The following is an 18742-nucleotide window of genomic DNA, read 5'->3' as shown; positions in this document are numbered from 1 at the left end:
TGAAATAGTTCTTCTACCAGTATTTTCAAATTTCCCGGCGTGAACGTGTTAAAGCGATTTTATAAGTGATTTCCATATTGAAGATTGGGTTGAGAAAATATATTTAAGTCAGAAAAGTTTTGATAGATAAAATTAACACATTGAATGCCACGCTAATTTTACATATCTGGCCAAATGGTATATAACTACGAACTAAATTAAATGTGCAAATATTTGCCAGATTTTGCTAGCTATTTAAAAGGTTTAGCATGTCCTATCTGAAACAAGTGGTGAATTATATAAGCCTACGAATTATTTAGAAATAGAGGTGGATAAAAATCGAGTAAATTGAATTTATTAAACCAAAAATCACAATTAATAAACTACCACTTGAAAATATTTATTCGCTGTCCGGAATAAGTTGGCATCGCTATGTATATGAATAAAATATATTTTTGTGTGCTCTATATTGCATTAATTTTTTCAAAACCATTTTATTAACGATTATAATATAAAAATTTTTTTAAATTAACTCGAATTATGTGTTTCTAATAATCTTAGCTCCGCCGGTCACCGGTGACCCCCATGGCGTTCAACGTGTTAAAAAAAATATTTATATTTAAGTTATCAAAAATTGAAAAGCCAAATTTTGGATAAATTTTTATTGAAGTTATTGTTGAAATTTTCGTTATGTAGTCTTCGTACATGATTATTATTATTATTTTTCTTTTGTTATTATTTCAGTGCATGGCTATCGGATTCTGATCATCCGGTAATTTCAAAATTAAATCGGAGAGTGGCAGCTCTTTCAAGTTTGGATGTTAAATATGCAGAACCTTTGCATGCAATTAATTATGGTATAGGAGGGCATTATAATCCACACATAGATTTTGCTCGTGTATGTCATTCATTTATTTATTTCAATCTATGATTTTTAATTAAGGTATTAATAAAATTATAATTAAAAATTATAAATATGTGGTTTGTACAATGTAAGTTAATTTTCTTTAAAATGCTGAACCATTTTATTTTATTTTATTTATCTTGTTTATTTTTTTATTTTGTTTATTTTNTTACCTTTGTATAGAATAGTTCCCTTTCCAAACTTTGTTTAGATAGTTTACAATGGTGCACTTTAACCGGTTATCTTTTCACCAATGGTTTCACAAATTTTCTTATGGCATGTATTGTTTTGATAAATCACAATTGAAAATTTAAATCTTCGAGTTAGCTTCGATACCTGTTTTCTCCGAGCGGAGCTCGGTCACCCGCTGGTATTTTTGCAATATATGTTTTTTAAAAAAAGTAGTACTTTAAAGATCCAAAAAAAAACTTTTTTGTTTGAGATATTGACACTCAGGATTTTATTCACAAACAGTATTACCTAATGCATACCTGCCAACTTTTACGCATTTGTCGTAAGATTTTATTTCTATATTTAAAGTGGTAGTAAAATGAATGCTTTCTATAGATTCCTTACATTTATAAACTTAATTTATAAGCTTTTTGCCCACCAATTTTTTTTTTAAACATTAAGCACATATATTAATATGTTACGGGTCATTTAGGCCTCAGATCACCCGCTCTACAACAACGAACAATGTAATAATGTTGTAGTACGTATTAGCTTTATCAAGCTACAGCAGCTGTCTAAACTTGTAATTTAAATTCCATTTTATTACCACTGGGGAAAATCATCCCCGAAAATATTAAAAGTTACCAGGTATGCTAATGAGCGATTATTTTCATGACATGCTATAATTTATAAAAGCAAATAGAAAGTTGTTTTAACATTAATTATTAGAAATAGATTTGTTGATTATGAGAATGGCTATTAGAACTTTTTGATAATTTTTTTTTGCTATAATTTTTTTTATTATAACAAATCATGCTCCATTGAATGCATGATATAAAACGAGGATATCTAGTCTAACTAAAACTACAAAACTCATTTTTTCTCCAAAAGTTGTCCTTACATCACTTACAAAACTAACGGATCATATTATTTTTCACGTCATATTAACATTGTTATAACTATGTATGTTATTTTCTGCAACAAGTTAATTCTAGAAATGTCTCTCAATTTTTAGCTGACCAGAGCAACAGTTGTTAACGGAACGAGTGGTATAACTGACACTGCTAATTACAGAATAAGTAAAAGGTATGTATAATTATGTATAGAATCCCTTACTGCAGAGCTGCCAACTACTCATTTTTTTTTTTTAATCTCTTATTGACTGGTATACAATTACAAACTAAAGCTTTCAAAATTGTTGGTAATTTTACCGACATTTTATGAGACTTACTAAGAGAGCTCTGGAACAAAGTGGCGTTTCATATGAACTTAAAAATCATTCTCATCTAGTGTTGTGGAAAGTAATTTTATGTTTATGTAGCAGGTATGTTTATTTAGTTGTTATTAGGAAATGTTATAGGTATGTTTATTCAGAGAAAGTACGTTTTTGTGTCTGATTTCATAACTTAAAATATAGTTTGTATTAATTAATCAGCATATTTGATGTCATTCCCTTGAATCATTAAGATAGGGTCTCAGAATACGAAGATTTGATCATAAGATCAAAAGTTATTTACGGTTGTTCGTTTCTTACATTTTGCTCTGAACATGTTCAATATATTCCGTCCTCCGGACAGTTCATGCCGATTATCGATAAATTTCGATTAACTAAAAATTTCATTAATGAAGTAACATAATTATTTTAAAGCGATTTTATATGTAATTTCCATATTGAAGATTGGGTTGAGAAAATATATTTAAGTCAGAAAAGTTTTGATTGATAAAATTAACACATTGAATGCCACGCTAATTTTACATATCTGGCCCGTCTGGCCAAACTAAATTAAATTTGCAAATATTGGCCAGATTTTGCTAGTTATTTAAAAAGTTTCGCATGTACTAACTGAAAAAAGTGGTGAATTGTATAAGTCTACGGATTGTTTAGAAATAGTGGTGGATAAAAATCTACTGTATTGAATTTATTAAACCAAGAATCACAATTAATAAACTACCACTTGAAAATATTTATTCGCTGTCCGGCGCAAGTTGACATCTCTATGTATATGAATAAAATAAATTTTTGTGTGTTCTATATTGCATTAATTTCTTCAAAACCATTTTATTAACGATTATAATATAAAAATTTTTTTTAATTAACTCGAATTATGTGTTTCTAATAATCTTAGCTCCGCCGGTCACCGGTGACCCCATGGCGTTCAACGTGTTAAAAAAAATATATATATTTAATTTATCAAAAATTGAAAAGCCAAATTTTGGATAAATTTTTATTGAAGTTATTGTTGAAATTTTCGTTATGTAGTCTTCGTACATGATTATTATTATTATTTTTCTTTTGTTATTATTTCAGTGCATGGCTATCGGATTCTGATCATCCGGTAATTTCAAAATTAAATCGGAGAGTGGCAGCTCTTTCAAGTTTGGATGTTAAATATGCAGAACCTTTACATGCAATTAATTATGGTATAGGAGGGCATTATAATCCACACATAGATTTTGCTCGTGTAAGTCATTAATTTATTTATTGCAATCTATGATTTTTAATTAAGGTATTAATAAAATTATAATTAAAAATTATAAATATGTGGTTTGTACAATGTAAGTTAATTTTCTTTAAAATGCTGAACCATTTTATTTTATTTATTTTATTTATCTTGTTTATTTCGTTTATTTTATTTATTTTACTTTATTTTATTTTACTTATTTTACTTTATTTTATTTTATTTTATTTTATTTTAACTGTCGTTGAACAGTCGGCCCAATATTAAGTTTATGACTACCAATGTTCAACTCCGTAGTCTAATAATTTTGAACACTATCTGGAAGATAAGGTAACTCCGGGATCAAGTTGGAGAAATTCGACTTCGTAGAGGATTTTTTGATGGAACTAACCCACATTTGCGTTGCATGGAGAGGAAAACCACGCAAAACTCCCACGATCAACCTGATGGCAAGGAGTCTCTAATCCATGATCTGAGAACCACTGAGAATATTTTGAATCAGAGCTGTGCTCGTTGCAAGTCGGGGGCAGAATTCGTATTAACGAGTCGTTGCTGAGATTCGAACCTGGGTCACCTCATTGGGAGTTGGGAGCTCAATCCCCTAAGCCACATGGGCTCCGAGAAAAAACTGTAATTGCATTATTCGCACGGCCTTTTATTTTTTTAAAAGTGTTGACAAAAGCAAGAAAATTATGCTCTTTCATTAATTCGTATTCAACACTAGGCTTATTACTAACCAAAAACAGCTTTTAAAACATTTTGATGTGAAATCTTCTAGAGCGTATATTTAATTTTAAAATCAAAGCAATTTTACAATTTTACAATTTAAGAAATTTGTAAAATTTTTTATTATAAATTTGTCACGATATTTAAAAATTTTCAAGAGCACTACAAACGCAGTAATATTAAAATTGCCACATACCTAGCTTGTTTCTGAGCATAGAATATAAACGAACACAACATTAGTTTTTCAGTTAAATATAATCACTTGTATATAAAAGTTACTTAATTACTTGTATCTATTGCGAAGACAAAATAGTAAGGGTTATCAAACTAGAATAAAATTTTTTTAAAGTGAATTAGGCAGAATTTGTTTTACTCACAGTTTTTTACTTTTAATCTTAATGATATACATTTTTACATCAAAATTCTTATGTTTATGTGTTATGTTATGTGAAAGCATTGTTTTTTTTTATACATTGAAAATTTATCATCAAATTTACACTCAGAATTAAAGTTCCAAGTTAATTTATTTAGGATTGATATTCTGGAAATTCTAAACGAAAAATAGAATTTTTCCATTTTACTGATATTTAATAAGATTTTACCTAATATGTCGGACTAAGCCACCACACGGTTTTTTATAGGTAGTCCGATCAGACCACTATGAAGGATATCCACTTACCGAACTAGTCATTTAATACAGAATATAATGAATATAAGAAAGTGGTAGCAAATATATGACTAAAAATTTATTTTATTTATGAATATTATTGGTTTGCCTTATTCACTTGTGACCCACTACAGATTCAATTCTCTAATATATAAGATAAATTTCTCTCAATTACTTTTATAAAAGGTTTTGGGTTCATGCGCACAACTGGTTCACTTTTTAAACAGTCTGCGCGGACTACTTATAAAAGACCGTGTGGACGCTTTTTGATGTAGGAGGTGATGACTATGCACGCTTATTAAAATCTGCAGAATTTTAATTCGATATGTTTTCTAGCTGGATCTGTAAACCACATTTGTGAAATATTCTCTGTTGATGCATTAATGTTTGTAAAAAGTTTCATTTTTGTATGATAAATTACTTAAAATGTATTTTAGGCAGGTGAAAAAATTTCATATCTAGATGATTTAGGAAATCGCTTAGCTACTTGGATATTTTATGTAAGTAAATAGCATCGTTTTTAAAACATTTACCAATATAAACCCTATGTTAAACGTAACATAATATATTGTTTTATAACATATATTATAGTTATAACCAATTAATGTACACATAATATAGTGCTTAACCCGTTTTGTCCCGAATTTATATGTTGAAATGATACAAGAAGTTAAAATGATACACATGGAGAAAGTGGTATAATATATTATCGAAATTAATTAGTTTTTCTACTGTTAGAGCATTCAAAAAGTCATTGATAGATCAAAAAGTACTTGCTCCTTATAATTCTAGATCTAATCAGAAATAACTAAATCATTGTGGTATCTGAGAATTTTTTTAACTCACCGAGATAAATGAAAATACTGAAAAAAGTTTCCCACCACAATGAATGTCTTTGAAAAAAGGAACTGTCCTAAATATATGACGCTGGGCGTTAACCGGTTAAATTGGGTTTAAATTACTGTGCAAGTTCAATATTGCTGATGTTTTCTATTTTGTAACCGTCGTTGAAAAATCTACCCAATTTTGAGTTTACGCCCACCAATAATCGACTCCGCAGCCTTGTAATTTTGAACCTTATACGTCTACCACAGAGGATATTTTAAGTCAGCATGGTGGTCGGTGCGAGCAGTTCGCGGAATTTGTATCAATCAGACATAGCTGAGTTTCAAACCCGGGTACATCACTGAGAGGTGAGCGCTCTATTTCTTGAGCCACCACGACTTTGATATTATTGATAGTTAACACGCACCGGTGCATGTTGACAGTCTCATAGACACTTTATCCGTATGAGAAACATCTGCATATAAAATCATTTTTTCTCACCACGAGCAAATTTTAACAAGTGGAACATTCTTATGGACTTGTGTTAGTCCCCTGACCCTAGAAAGTGCTGCACTCTGTGCACATGAGTGGATACTTTTAAATCCTAAAAAAACATCACTGTAGTGAATATCGTGCAAAATGGCTTTTAACGTAAAATAAACCAATGTGCGAAATGTTGCATAAGTGTATTAGGACAATGGATTAAGGAAGGGAACGGAGGATAAAGTGTGCAGTATGGGAAGTAATTCATTAGTATAGGGAATAATGTGTATATGCATAAAGTGTATATGCTGCATGTTAAGCAACTATGTAATTCCTTAAAAATCCTAAAAGTCATTTTATCAAGGCATTTATTAAATAAAAATTATTCGATAATGTGAAAAATGAAAAAAAAAATAATTATCATTAAATAAGTTGAGTATTGTAAACATTATTTATTTATTCTTAATTATGACTATATATTTTTATACTCCATTATTATTATACTTTATTATTATTATTATTATTATTATAGTTAAGTCATGTGCCAGCCGGAGGATCAACTGTGTTCCCACGAATTGGAGTTGAAGTGAAACCTGTGAAGGTAACTCAATTTTTATTCCAAAGAATTTTTACGACGCGTTAGTTACAACTTATGGCAAAACCACTTGCTATATTTTCATATGGAACTAATTCCAAAAAATTACTAAAAATATAGAAAAAGTTTAGCGTGAGTAAAAAATTACTGAGTTAGGAGACCCATACATTTTTTCTAAAATAAAATAAAAGTTATTGCAAGACAATGATGGATTAAGATATCTAATATTTTTTTTAAAATTTAAAGCTGTTTCAGAATTGTATCTGTAATGAAAATTAAATATTATTTAAACAAAAATCTAACGACCAAAAATTTTGATAACAACAATCGTGTTGAAATGTTTTACCACAATAAAAGAAAAGACTCACAAATGTTTTGCAAAATTTGATTTGAAGATTCTATTAAACGTCCCTTTTAACACGTTCACTCCGGGGTGACCCACCGGTGGGTCACGCTAGATTGTCTCATCTTGGCAGCGCACCGGAGTAAAAACTAGTAACAATAAATGTCATTTTTTTGTTTTTTTCCGGGAATGATAAAAATCCATAACTACCAATTTTTTTTAACGGATGCAATTTTTTTATTGAATTGCTTCTTCGCCGTGATAAATTTCTTTACAGTGATTTGTTATTGTTGTGAATAGATTAACTCCTCCCGAATATTATTTAATATTGAAATAGTTCTTCTACCAGTATTTTCTATTTTCCGTCCCGCTTTCAGGCGCAATACCCGGCGTGAATGCGTTAAGAAATAATTAAGGGATGCCAAAAGCTCCGTGTTCGTGAGAACGTGAAACAGAATCCCTCCGGCCGTATAATCTCCGTGTATTAAATGGTGGCTGGTGCACGTTAATTTTGTCTGCGTCACAAAAGCCTCCAGTTTCCCATAACAAATCAATACCTCTGGGGGTACTGATTTGGAGATTGATCGTTTTCTGATTCAGGTCAAAATTAAGATCAGTGGATTAATCAATGGAGTATGATTGGGTACTCCCTGTAAAACGAGCTGTGAGGTGTGTGTGTGGCTATAGATGGGGATACTAAAAAAACAAGAAACGCACCTTCTGCCTTACAAAACAGCTTGATTTCAAACAGTATGGGAAAGTGACAACAACCTAATTTCAAATTAACCCCTTGGGGACGGGTGATTCAGAAAAGCATTCGTACAAAATCAGAATCAAGTTGTAATTAAATAAAAAACGGTAACTTAAATGGAGTCGTTGCTAATTTGACAGACTTACTTTGCTTTTACTTTAATTATTGTTAGTTTAATTATATATATAATCAATGTTAATTCAAAGTATAACTAAATAATTTTATTTTGAACTAAAGTAATGGTGAATTAAATAAATCAAACAATTATAACTCCGCCCACAAATAAACTGCTAAAGAATTACTTAGATTACCAGTTTTATCTTTTTACCCTGATTGATACGGTCTTATGCTGGCACGTATTTGTGACAGTCGGCGCGAAAGGGTTAAAAGCGATTAGAGTAAAAAGTTACTGAATTTTGTCCAATTTAACTACTGCTTTATAAAGCTTCTACGATATAAATGGGAGAACGAAGCGTTTTATATGAACTTACGAATAATTCATGTGCAATGGTGAGCAAAATTACTTCAAATGAAATGTCACTAACGAAATCAAACACTGAAATACATAGGTTTTGCTTCCAGTAGAGAAAATGTGACCACAAAGCCAAGTTCGTATCACTGTAAATATTATAGATAAGCATATTAGTGGATACAAATGTCTTGCTTTTCAAAGAAATAGTTTAACAATGAAATAATTGAGTTATCAGTCTATCTTTTTGACATCTAAAACGAATAAATAAGTACAATTAAAAAATAAAATAACATTTTATGTAAATAAAGCTTGAGATTTAGTAGTGCATTACATTGTCTGTTAATAGTTTTTGCGCGTGGTTGTTTCAATTTCAGAAGCAAGGAATGTCATAATTAAAATTGCTCAAAGGGATGTCATAAATTTATAACAGAAGATGATCACAAAGGCATTGCTTCCAACTCTTCCGGTTTTCAAGGACGACTTTATTTTCATATTTAAAGTGCTAGCGAAATTCATGTTATTTCACTAAACTTTTTGAATTATAATAATAATTTTAAATCAGTTTGACCACCACTACATATAAATAATTACAACAAATATATAAAAGCATATTATTCCTTACGATAACTAATTTGAACCTGAATAAAATATAAATATATTTTTGAGGACGATAGTTTTTCGGTAATTGTTTTGCTACCACTTGGAAAATCCATTCTCGAAAAGAGTGAATGTTGGCAGGTATGGAAAGGAACTCCTTCACATATTTTTTGTCGAGTATATCTAATAACCCGCTCACAGTTCCTCTCTTTTCATTTTGTGCGAAATATATTTATCAGTATTAGAAAACTAAAATCGAAGTTTAGAAAGCAAGTACAATTGGTAAAATGTTTTATTCCGTCGGGCACGTGATCTCCTAAACTGTGCTTCACCCTAGGGTGACTGGTACTGTTGGTGAAGGTAGAATGAAGGAAGTTAAGGCTGTTGGCAGCTGATAAGCTATCATCAATACGCAGTTCAAATCATGGTTAAGGTCTTAATTGCATGATTTCCAACCCAATATAGACTTTTTCTAAAAAATTGATCTGGTGGTACTTATGTTTATGTTTTAATGTATTATTTTTTATTCATTTGAATAAAAAAAAGAAGACTGGTAACTCAATTATTCCATTCTTGAAATATTATTTTTCATAAAACAAGATTGCTTTTACCATTATGTATGTACAAACAAAAATCTTGTTTTCATTTTGATCTGAAATTGTGTGACTGAGTGCATATTTTAACTCTTTGCGCTCTGATGTCCCCACGGAGGCTCCATCAACAGTCACCACTTTAAGTTCAAAAAATTTTGTACTTTAATCATTAGTAACCACTTTATTTTAAGAATTTTAAAATTGTATAACATTAGTATATTGTGTAATTTAAATGCTATAGTGTGATATTAGATAAAACAGAAATTAAATGCAAAGGGTACAGTGCAAAGGGTTAAAAGTATAGTATAAGCCAAATGTCTTTTAATATCATTACGCAATGTTACGTTCTCGCACCAATTTCCTAAAATACGTTAGGCTACGTATGATTGTGAGACTATACGTTTTAATTAACTGTGAATTGCTTTAAAAAAAGTAAAAAATTGTAGACCCATTTATCTTGCAGGGCGCTGCTGCATTTTGGTATAATTTGTACCAAAATGGAACCGGAAATGAATACACGATACATGCAGCGTGTCCGGTTTTAACTGGATCAAAGTGGGGTAACAATTTATTTATTTATTAATTATCTTTCATCTTTATTCGAATGTATTTATAATGCTCTATAAAGTTTATATGCAATAATAATGTATTGTAATCAATGACACAGTTTTATGCTGATAATTTATACTTTATTTTACTCGCTTTAAGATAAAATTTACAGTTTCAGGAATAGATAGGACATTTGAATTACTTCTAGAAATTGCTTATACCATGGATGCCAACTGCATCTTTTTTTAGGAAAAGAATTTTATGAAGTAGTAGGTGATTAATCTTTATAAACAATGAACTGCAGCTCCATGCGCATATAGTGGCATGATAATGAAGTAAATTGACCTTGGAAAAGGACATTTTTCTCGTTTTAAAAATTTTCAGTTTCAGGAATGGATAGGACATTCAAATTACTTTTTGAAATCACTTATACCAATACCATGTATGCCAACTGCATCTTTTTAGGAAAAGAATTTTATAAAGTAGTAGGTAATTAATCTTTAGAAACAATGAACTGCAGCTCCATGCTCATATAGTGGCATGATAGTGAAGTAAATTGACTTTGGAAAAGAACATTTCACTCGTTTTAAAAATTTACAGTTTCAGGAATAGATAGGACATTCGAATTACTTTTAGAAATTGCTTATACCTTCACCATGCATGCCAGCTGCTTCTTTTTAGTCAAAGAATTTTATTAAGAGGCAGAAAATTAATCTTTATAAAGACACAACTGCAGCGCCATGAGCTTGAAGAGGTATAATAGTGAAGTAAATTCTACGAGAAAGGCATTTCACTCGCTTTAAAATTTCAGAAATGTATTGAACATAAAAGTTACTTTTAGAAAACGTTTGCATCACTACCATGGTTGTCAACTGCTTCTTTTTAGGCTAAGAATTTTATGAAGTGGTAAAAATTCAGAAACTAAATTTAGCAGAATTTTGGTTAATTCTTCAAACATGCTAAATGTCTCACCACGAAATATCTGGAATTACGAGGTATTTTGAATACATGTTTTGAATATTTATATGAAGCAGCGGGGGAAAATAACTATTAACAGTATTTATATGGTTGTTCGAGGCATTAAGCCACCCGCAGAGGCCTTTTACCTCTTCATCGTATATTATTTTTTCTAGAAGTTGTTTTAATCAGAAGAAATTAAAAGAAAATAATAGAGATAAGTATTGACGAGTAAAATCATGAAATAGATACTTGATTATAAATGGTTAATGTGCTGTGCCAATAAATTATTTGAGTGTCATGATTAATTTCGACTACAGAATCACTGATTGTGATTGCAGCGCCAATAAATTTATAGCAGTTGTGCAGTTTTTTTTTTAAATAAAATTGTGTATTTAAAATCACAAGCGCTTATGTTAGGTTTTTAACATAAAATCGGTATATGGATTTGTTTATTACGAAATATGGTCCGCTTAGCCATTTTCACACCTGCAGGGATACCACGAGAAACTAAAAATGAAAGAAATGGTAAACACTCAAATAATTTTTATTTATTTAATTATTCAGTTTTAGCTACTACAATGACTTGCATTGCATTAATTCTAAGACCATTTTAATCTAAATTCAAAATGAAACAAACATGATGGGAAATTGGCCTTTATCTCTGTTTAATACTGTTAATAGAGAATACAAGGGCTAGTTCACTCCGCTCTTAGAGCTGAAGCTACGATTTCCCTTCTCATGACATCACTGTGTCTACAGATCTCGGAGATCGCAAGCAAAGATATGATAACTTTGCATCTTTCTCTTGTTAAAATAAGTTAGACTTTTTCTGGTTATTAGCCTTCAAACTTTACGTAATTAACACATTATTTCCGTTCATAAACATAGTTCAAAAAAAACTTTCTTGGTTATTATATTAAAAAAATACCATTTTAAACTTATAAAAATGTTTTGCTAGTTGGTGAAAATGACACGATAAATACTTTATTTTAAAAAGTTCAGTTTTAACTTTAACTATTAAGAAAAATGAAGGCATATATCGACACTTTTTTTATCTACATATTCTTTTATAAAGATAAGTTAAGTTAAATTTAGAATCCCTGATTTTAAAATATGTCGTTAATAGCAATTTGTTCATACTTAATCATTAGGAAACATCAACCTTAAACGCTAATTACTGAAACAAAATAATAATTTAGGTTCATAATGACATTAGAAATTTTACAATTGTTTATAGACATTTAAATTTACGATGATATAATTTATAGATATTTAAATTGAAGAGAATATAATTTTTAAAAAAAATCATAAATATTTAGAATAACTACATTAAAAAATATGTTATGAAATTAGGAGAATTTCAACTATATACTATATATTTTATTTATACTTTTTACTTACATTTTAATTTTCTTTGACTTTATCTATTTTTTAATTCTTTTCACCTGCCTTTCTTTATGAAGTAACGAGGCGGTTTCTATTTAGATAATGAATTTTTATAAAAGTTCTTTACGACAGAATAAACGTATTGCTGTTTTATATTAACTGTGTCATTTCGGAATCCATTCTTTACATAGTTGTTCATTTACTTTAGGGAACACGCGAAAAATTATACTTTTTCCTTTTGTTTTTATATCAGAATTTTTGCAAGTTGCAATCGCGCAAACTGGCATTTCGATAATAATTTTAAATTCTTGTAAATTCACTGCAAAAACTGAGGAAAGTAATTATAGAAAATGACAAATGTCATAGAATATCTCGCAAAAAGAAATGATCCAATATTAGTTAGAGCTAGTAAGGCGCTCCGTTCTTGAAATAAAAGTGCGAGCTTTGCGCCAAAGTGACGTCGGAGGATCGGCGCGGCGAGAGATACTTCAAAGGAGTGAACCAGCCCTTCTATTCTCTTTAGCCCTGCTTGCTAGCCGATTTAAACTTAAATACCTAGACCGAATGGATTTTTACTTCATAGAAATTTGAATTATAGATAAATTCTATTGAGGGGAGAAAAGGACTAGTAGCTTACATATTTTAGATTACATTAAAGCAGTCGGATTTTACTTTATACAATTTTATTTTTATTTTGATGTGGTAGCAAAATATATAATTATTTATGTTTTTTCAATATACAGCACGTAAGCCTATTAGTTATCTGAAGTTTTTTGTAGGTTAATTAAATCTTAATCAAACAACATTTATTTATTAAACTGTAACTACCATCGTGGCTTAAATTGTATATTATATACATTAAAAGCGAAAAAATTCCTGAGGTAAACTGGAAGAAATATGTTTCAAAAGTTGCTAATTTTATTCTCGTCTTATAGGTTTTAGCCTTTTTATTTGACACCACTTTTTACAGTTTTAAGCCGAGCATCTTTAAAACACATGTATTACCACTTTTAATTTATTGGGTTTAAGATATATAACCAACTCAATTGAGCAAATTCAGTCTTAAAAAGGGCCATTTAGGCCTCAGATGCCCAGTTCTACAACAACGAACGAACGAACGAAATTCAGTCTTAAAGGGGTACGTCAACCTGTAGCACTTCGCTTTTAATTGACTACATATGCAGGACTGCCAACATACTTCTCTTTCTGTAAAATTTTTCACTATTAGTTGCGATGTTTGGGTTTTAATGTATTTTTTTTTCATTTAAAGTTATTTCCAACACCATTACATATAAACTTGTACCTTGTGGCACAAATTCATATGAACTATACAGGTTTCATAATAAATTGTGCTATAAGGGTCACTAACATATGTGATACAAATTTTAGAATGTGCGTGAATTAATTTTAAATAATGTTTTTTTTTTCAGTTGCAAATAAATGGCTTCATGAAAATGGAAATGAATTTAAAAGACCTTGTAGTTTAAGCCCCTTCGAATAATTTCTTCATCATTGAAAAATGTTGCCATCCACAAAGACATTCGACCTGTAAAAACTTTGTAAGACTTTTCACAAATTTGCATTCTAAGAATAATAAAAAGAGCAAAATTATGTAAGAATTTTTGTGCTTTTTTACTTTATTTATTTATTTTATATTTTAATGTTGTGTGGTTTGAATTATGTTATGAAAAAAAGGATGCGAACTAATTCCACTTAATAAACATTGTTTTCAGAATTTGAAATGTTTGCCAATAGTGTAATCATTGTATATAGAAATTTCTCCATTTTATTACCATTCATGTATATCAGACTGGTGTAACCGGAGTGCAACCCACTAGAAGTTGCGGACAACCGTGGGTAAGGTAGGTCCACCGGCTGTGCAACTATATTTTCATTACCATAATTTTATTCCAATGTTTGTGCAGTCCATATCTTTAACTATATGCCTAGCCATGTCATTATTTTATTTCTTTGAGTCATGAATCAGTGAGAGCTCACCAGGGTTGGCGCTGAGTAACAAGAACAAATCTAAGTCTAATATATGTTCCAGCACATAATCGAAATGGATTGCTGCCTTGTTTATGGCAGTACTGGATACTTCTAAGAGTTTCGAGAATGAGTTTTGAGGCTGAAATTTGCACAGGATGTCCTCTGGTGATGAGCAGATTTAAAAATAAGTAGCCAGAGAGCGAGAGAGAAAGAGTCCCCAGGTGATTAATTCATACCTGCCAACATTCACTCCTTTCGAGAGAGGATTTTCCAAGTGGTAGTAAAACAATTACCGAAAAGCAATCTTCTTCAAAAATATATTTATATTTTAATCAGGTTGAAATTCGCTACTGTAAGAACTAATATGCTTATATATATTTATTGTAATTATTTATATGTAGTGGTGGTCAAACTGATTTAAAATAATTATTACAATTCAAAAAGTTTAGTGAAATAACATGAATTTCGCTACCACTTTAAATATGAAAATAAAATCTTCCGGCAAAACCGGAAAGAGTTGGTAGCTATGTGAATTGCATCGAAACACTATGGTTAAGGTTTCATTGAAGCAGTATCGAATAAGGTCTAGTGCATGCTTACTTTTTTATTATTTACTTTTAACACGTTGAATGCCATGGGGTCACCTGTTATCATCACTGTATATGACAGTAACATATCACATCATAAATTGAAATGCATCATCACCTTCTTCCTACCACTCTCTAAGTAGCAGATATGTTTAGACGCAGGGTATTCACTCGAGGGAATTTAAATAAAAAAAAATCTTGGATAGGAATATATCATTAAACTGCATAAAAACTGAAGCTTCTAGTGAGAAACTGAATGAAGATTTAAAATCAGGTGATGCGAAAGTATCTAAGCTCTGTTATAAAATATCATGAAACAGAAAGAAAATGTTCCATGTTATCATCATAGTACCTTGCATAGCTGATGTAATTGTTTGCCCATTCCTGACAATTCTTCGACGAAATGTGACAAATGCTTGATTCTTATTTTAATATATTTGTTTTGAAATTATTTTGACTAATGCTTCCTTAAAATGTTTTAAACATAAGTAAAAGGACCAGATAATTCATTTGTTGTATTTTAAGCGTTTTAGATGTGTTTACAATGTTTTTTCATTTGCCATTTGACTAGAGAATAGTCACTTTGGAGAGTGATCTTGAGCTTAGCACAGCTATGCAAAAGGAGATTAAAAATTAATAAGTGGTAAAAATTCGAATTATTTTATTAATTTAATGTATCTTCAATTAGTTAATAATAACTACAAAGCAAAAGCATCTTTGCAATCAACTTCAATAGCAAACAGAGAAAAATATGCTTTAAAAATTTGCAAATTTTTGGTCAGCTCTTTTTTGCATTTTTATTCGCCCGTGGAATCCCTATTGGCTAAAATGACAACTACTTTATAATTCATTGAAATTACATATATTTGCAGACTTGCATGCTCAATTTAGGCTAATAAACCTTTGTCAAATAAAAGAATAGAACTATTTAGAGAAGGACATTAACCGGTTAACGCCCAGCGTCATATATTTAGGACAGTTCCTTTTTTCAAAGACATTCATTGTGGTGGGAAACTTTTTTCAGAATTTTCATTTATCTGGGTGAATTAAAAGATACTCAGATACCACAATGATTTAGTTATTTCTGACTAGATCTAGAATTAAAAGGAGCAAGTACTTTTTGATCTATCAAAGACTTTTTGAGTACCCTAACAGTAGAAAAACCAATTAATTTCGATAATATATTATACCACCTTTTCCATAAAACCACTTCTTGTATCATCTCAATATATAAAGTCGGGACAATACGGGTTAAGCAGAAAGCATCCAGGGTTATGAAGGGATTTGAACCAGCCACCTCCACACTTCGCACAGTGTTTGGTGGGCGATAGCGCTCGGCTACGGAGGTCCCATTGCCAAGTACAAAAACACTGATGTGGCCTGTGTTAAATTAATCTTATAGAAAAGTGGTACTATTTATATTTGTCTAACCTCTCCAGTCCTAAGCTACACATTAGTGTACGCCAAATACAAAATTTTCTACAACCTAGAAAAATTAAAGAGTGGTGACAGTTAAATTTGACGAGAATAATTAAATTTCCATAAAGTTAACTTCCAATTTATTTTTATAAAATCAGTTTTGAATTTTATACCCCAAGATTTACTAATTGAAACTAGTTATAGCATGCATGAATCTTCGTAGTAAATACAATTATCAAAGTTTACTTAACACTTTAATACAATTTCTAGGCCATGACCGGTCAGAATAAGTCAGGTGTTAAAAATACTTATAAATATACTTAAAAAAAGCTTTAATTTTATATCGAATTACGAATATTTATATGATTAATGTATTATGGTAAATAGAATTTTCTTGTTTCTGCTGAATAATAACTACCTACTGTCTTTTTTCATTTTTGGAACAAAAAGATAAACTGGGCGTATATTTGTTAAATTCAGGGAATCCTTCTCAAAACATAACACTAAAATCAGTCAACTTCGGCTTACTAAAACTCAAATTTGAAGATAATAAATATAATGTAAACATTTTGCTTACAACTTACAAGTCACCATTGTTAAACAAAATCTTTTGCACGCCGACGTGAAGTTAGATTAAAATAATTACAAATTTGCTATTATGATGGCAAATCGTGAAATGGCAGTAAATCGACATTCTATTATTCTATGTGTCATAACAAAACTGTTGTTTCTTGCTGACCAGGTAAATTGCTTCTCATTATTGCTTTTGCACCTGGCTAGTCGTCATCTAAGAACACATTTTTCTTCTCATTGTTTCCTGACGATCTGATCTCATTTCGTCGACATTTTCCTCTCAAAGTTGAAAATACTACTTCAATCAATTTTTAAAAAGTTTTAAACCAAGGTAAGCTATTTTTTGTTCTTTTAATTGCAATTATAATTTTTTTTCTTTTTAATTTATCTTAACCCCTTAACTTGCGCTCTCGTGTTAATTCGAGCGCGCTAAACATGTCAAACTGTGCACACTCGAGATAATTCGAGCGGCGATGTATTTTATGCTGTTATAGTTTTTCACACTCGAATATAATCGAGAATTGAAAATAACAATGTGAAAGCTAAGAAAAAAAAAATCGTTTTATTGATATTTATCATTTACATAGGAATGTAAGCTAAAACACTTATTTATTCAAGAATGAAATATTGCAGAGATGCCAACTTGCTCTGGATAGCAAATATATATTTTAAAGTGGTAGATTATCACTTGTGATTTTTGGTTTAATAAATTCAATTTAGTAGATTTTCATCCACCACTATATTTAAATAATTCGTTAGTTTATAATGTTCACCACTTTTATGACAAAGGTTCCAATTCATGTTCTACAGCCTGCAACTCATGCCTCACCTTATTAAGGTCTTTTAACCTGAACTTTAAGCTTAGAACTTGAATCACATATGACCTTTTAGTTTTATGTCTCAACAGAATTGATGAATCAGTTACAAGTAGAGATGGGCAAAACTGCTACTTTTCAGTCACTGTTACTTCTGCTACTGGGACCCAAAAGTAACAGTGACAAATAGCAGTGACTGTTATTATTTCGATATAGATTTAATCGATATTTTATATCGATTAATCGTTTTTATTTATAAAAACTTGGTATAAATTAATCGATTAAGTGCTTTAGTTAATAATCGATATGATTAGTTTTTAGTTAATTTAATCGATATAATATTTTTATTGTAAAATTAATCGATGTAATTAGTTTTTAGTAAAATTAATCTATATCATCAATTTTTAATGTAGTCAATTAAAATAATTAATCTTTATACTGAGTCATTCTTATGGAAAGAGATAATTTTTAATAATGTATATCGCAGTACGCAATTTAGTAGTATGGTTTTTAATAACTAATATGGGACCTTATTTAATTCTTGTAAAATGTTAAAATAACAAAATCAAAGCTTTTATCTCAGATAAGATATTAAATTAAAACTCATAATTCTTCTCGTTACTAATATTTTCATAATGATATTACAGTGAAAATCTGATCTCAAAATTTTTGTAGTTGAGTTATTGGCATTTAAAAACGATGAATGATGAGATTAATTCAATATTTTATATTATAGAATACTGATTTCTTCATTAAATGTACAGTAAAATGAAAACTTAATCGCAAGTAAATTTTTAGTAATGTTGTCAAACAAAAAATATCACCGTATTAATGAAATTCTTCATAGCTTTTCAAACTTTTATGAAGATTTTTTCTCCTTTATAAAAGAAAAGAATGCG

The 18742-nt window shown here is 29.9% G+C and overlaps 2 protein-coding genes and 1 long non-coding RNA gene across 5 annotated transcripts in view; all 3 read left to right on the top strand.

Annotated features, from left to right (window-relative positions):
* The window catches only part of LOC107437103 (prolyl 4-hydroxylase subunit alpha-1-like), a 37457-nt gene extending 23378 nt beyond the window's left edge, over positions 1 to 14079 (top strand). For both annotated transcript variants that reach the window (XM_043047867.2, XM_043047868.2), the window contains exons 10-14: positions 724 to 877; positions 5344 to 5406; positions 6747 to 6815; positions 10029 to 10125; positions 13891 to 14079. In XM_043047867.2, the coding sequence (XP_042903801.1) occupies positions 724 to 877; positions 5344 to 5406; positions 6747 to 6815; positions 10029 to 10125; positions 13891 to 13961 (454 nt within the window). In that variant the 3' untranslated portion in view covers positions 13962 to 14079. The remainder of the gene's footprint in view (positions 1 to 723; positions 878 to 5343; positions 5407 to 6746; positions 6816 to 10028; positions 10126 to 13890) is intronic.
* The window catches only part of LOC107437101 (prolyl 4-hydroxylase subunit alpha-1-like), a 168249-nt gene that overhangs the window by 101946 nt on the left and 47561 nt on the right, over positions 1 to 18742 (top strand). Inside the window, exon 1 of one of the 2 annotated variants that reach the window (XM_071182125.1) lies at positions 17209 to 17359. The exons of the other annotated variant lie outside the window; for it this stretch is intronic. The gene's annotated coding sequence lies outside the window, so the exon portion shown is untranslated. Of the gene's footprint in view, positions 1 to 17208; positions 17360 to 18742 lie in introns of those variants that run through there. 2 annotated transcript variants of the gene reach the window in all.
* Positions 2021 to 3522, top strand: LOC139425890 (uncharacterized). The gene is made up of 2 exons (XR_011636971.1): positions 2021 to 2140; positions 3363 to 3522. It is a non-coding gene; the product is annotated as an uncharacterized lncRNA (long non-coding RNA).

This window comes from Parasteatoda tepidariorum, chromosome 6 (assembly GCF_043381705.1).
Source record: "Parasteatoda tepidariorum isolate YZ-2023 chromosome 6, CAS_Ptep_4.0, whole genome shotgun sequence".
In the NCBI taxonomy this organism is placed as follows: domain Eukaryota; kingdom Metazoa; phylum Arthropoda; class Arachnida; order Araneae; family Theridiidae; genus Parasteatoda; species Parasteatoda tepidariorum.
The sequence above is the reverse complement of the archived record's forward strand: the minus strand, read 5'-3'. Positions and strand labels throughout refer to the sequence as shown.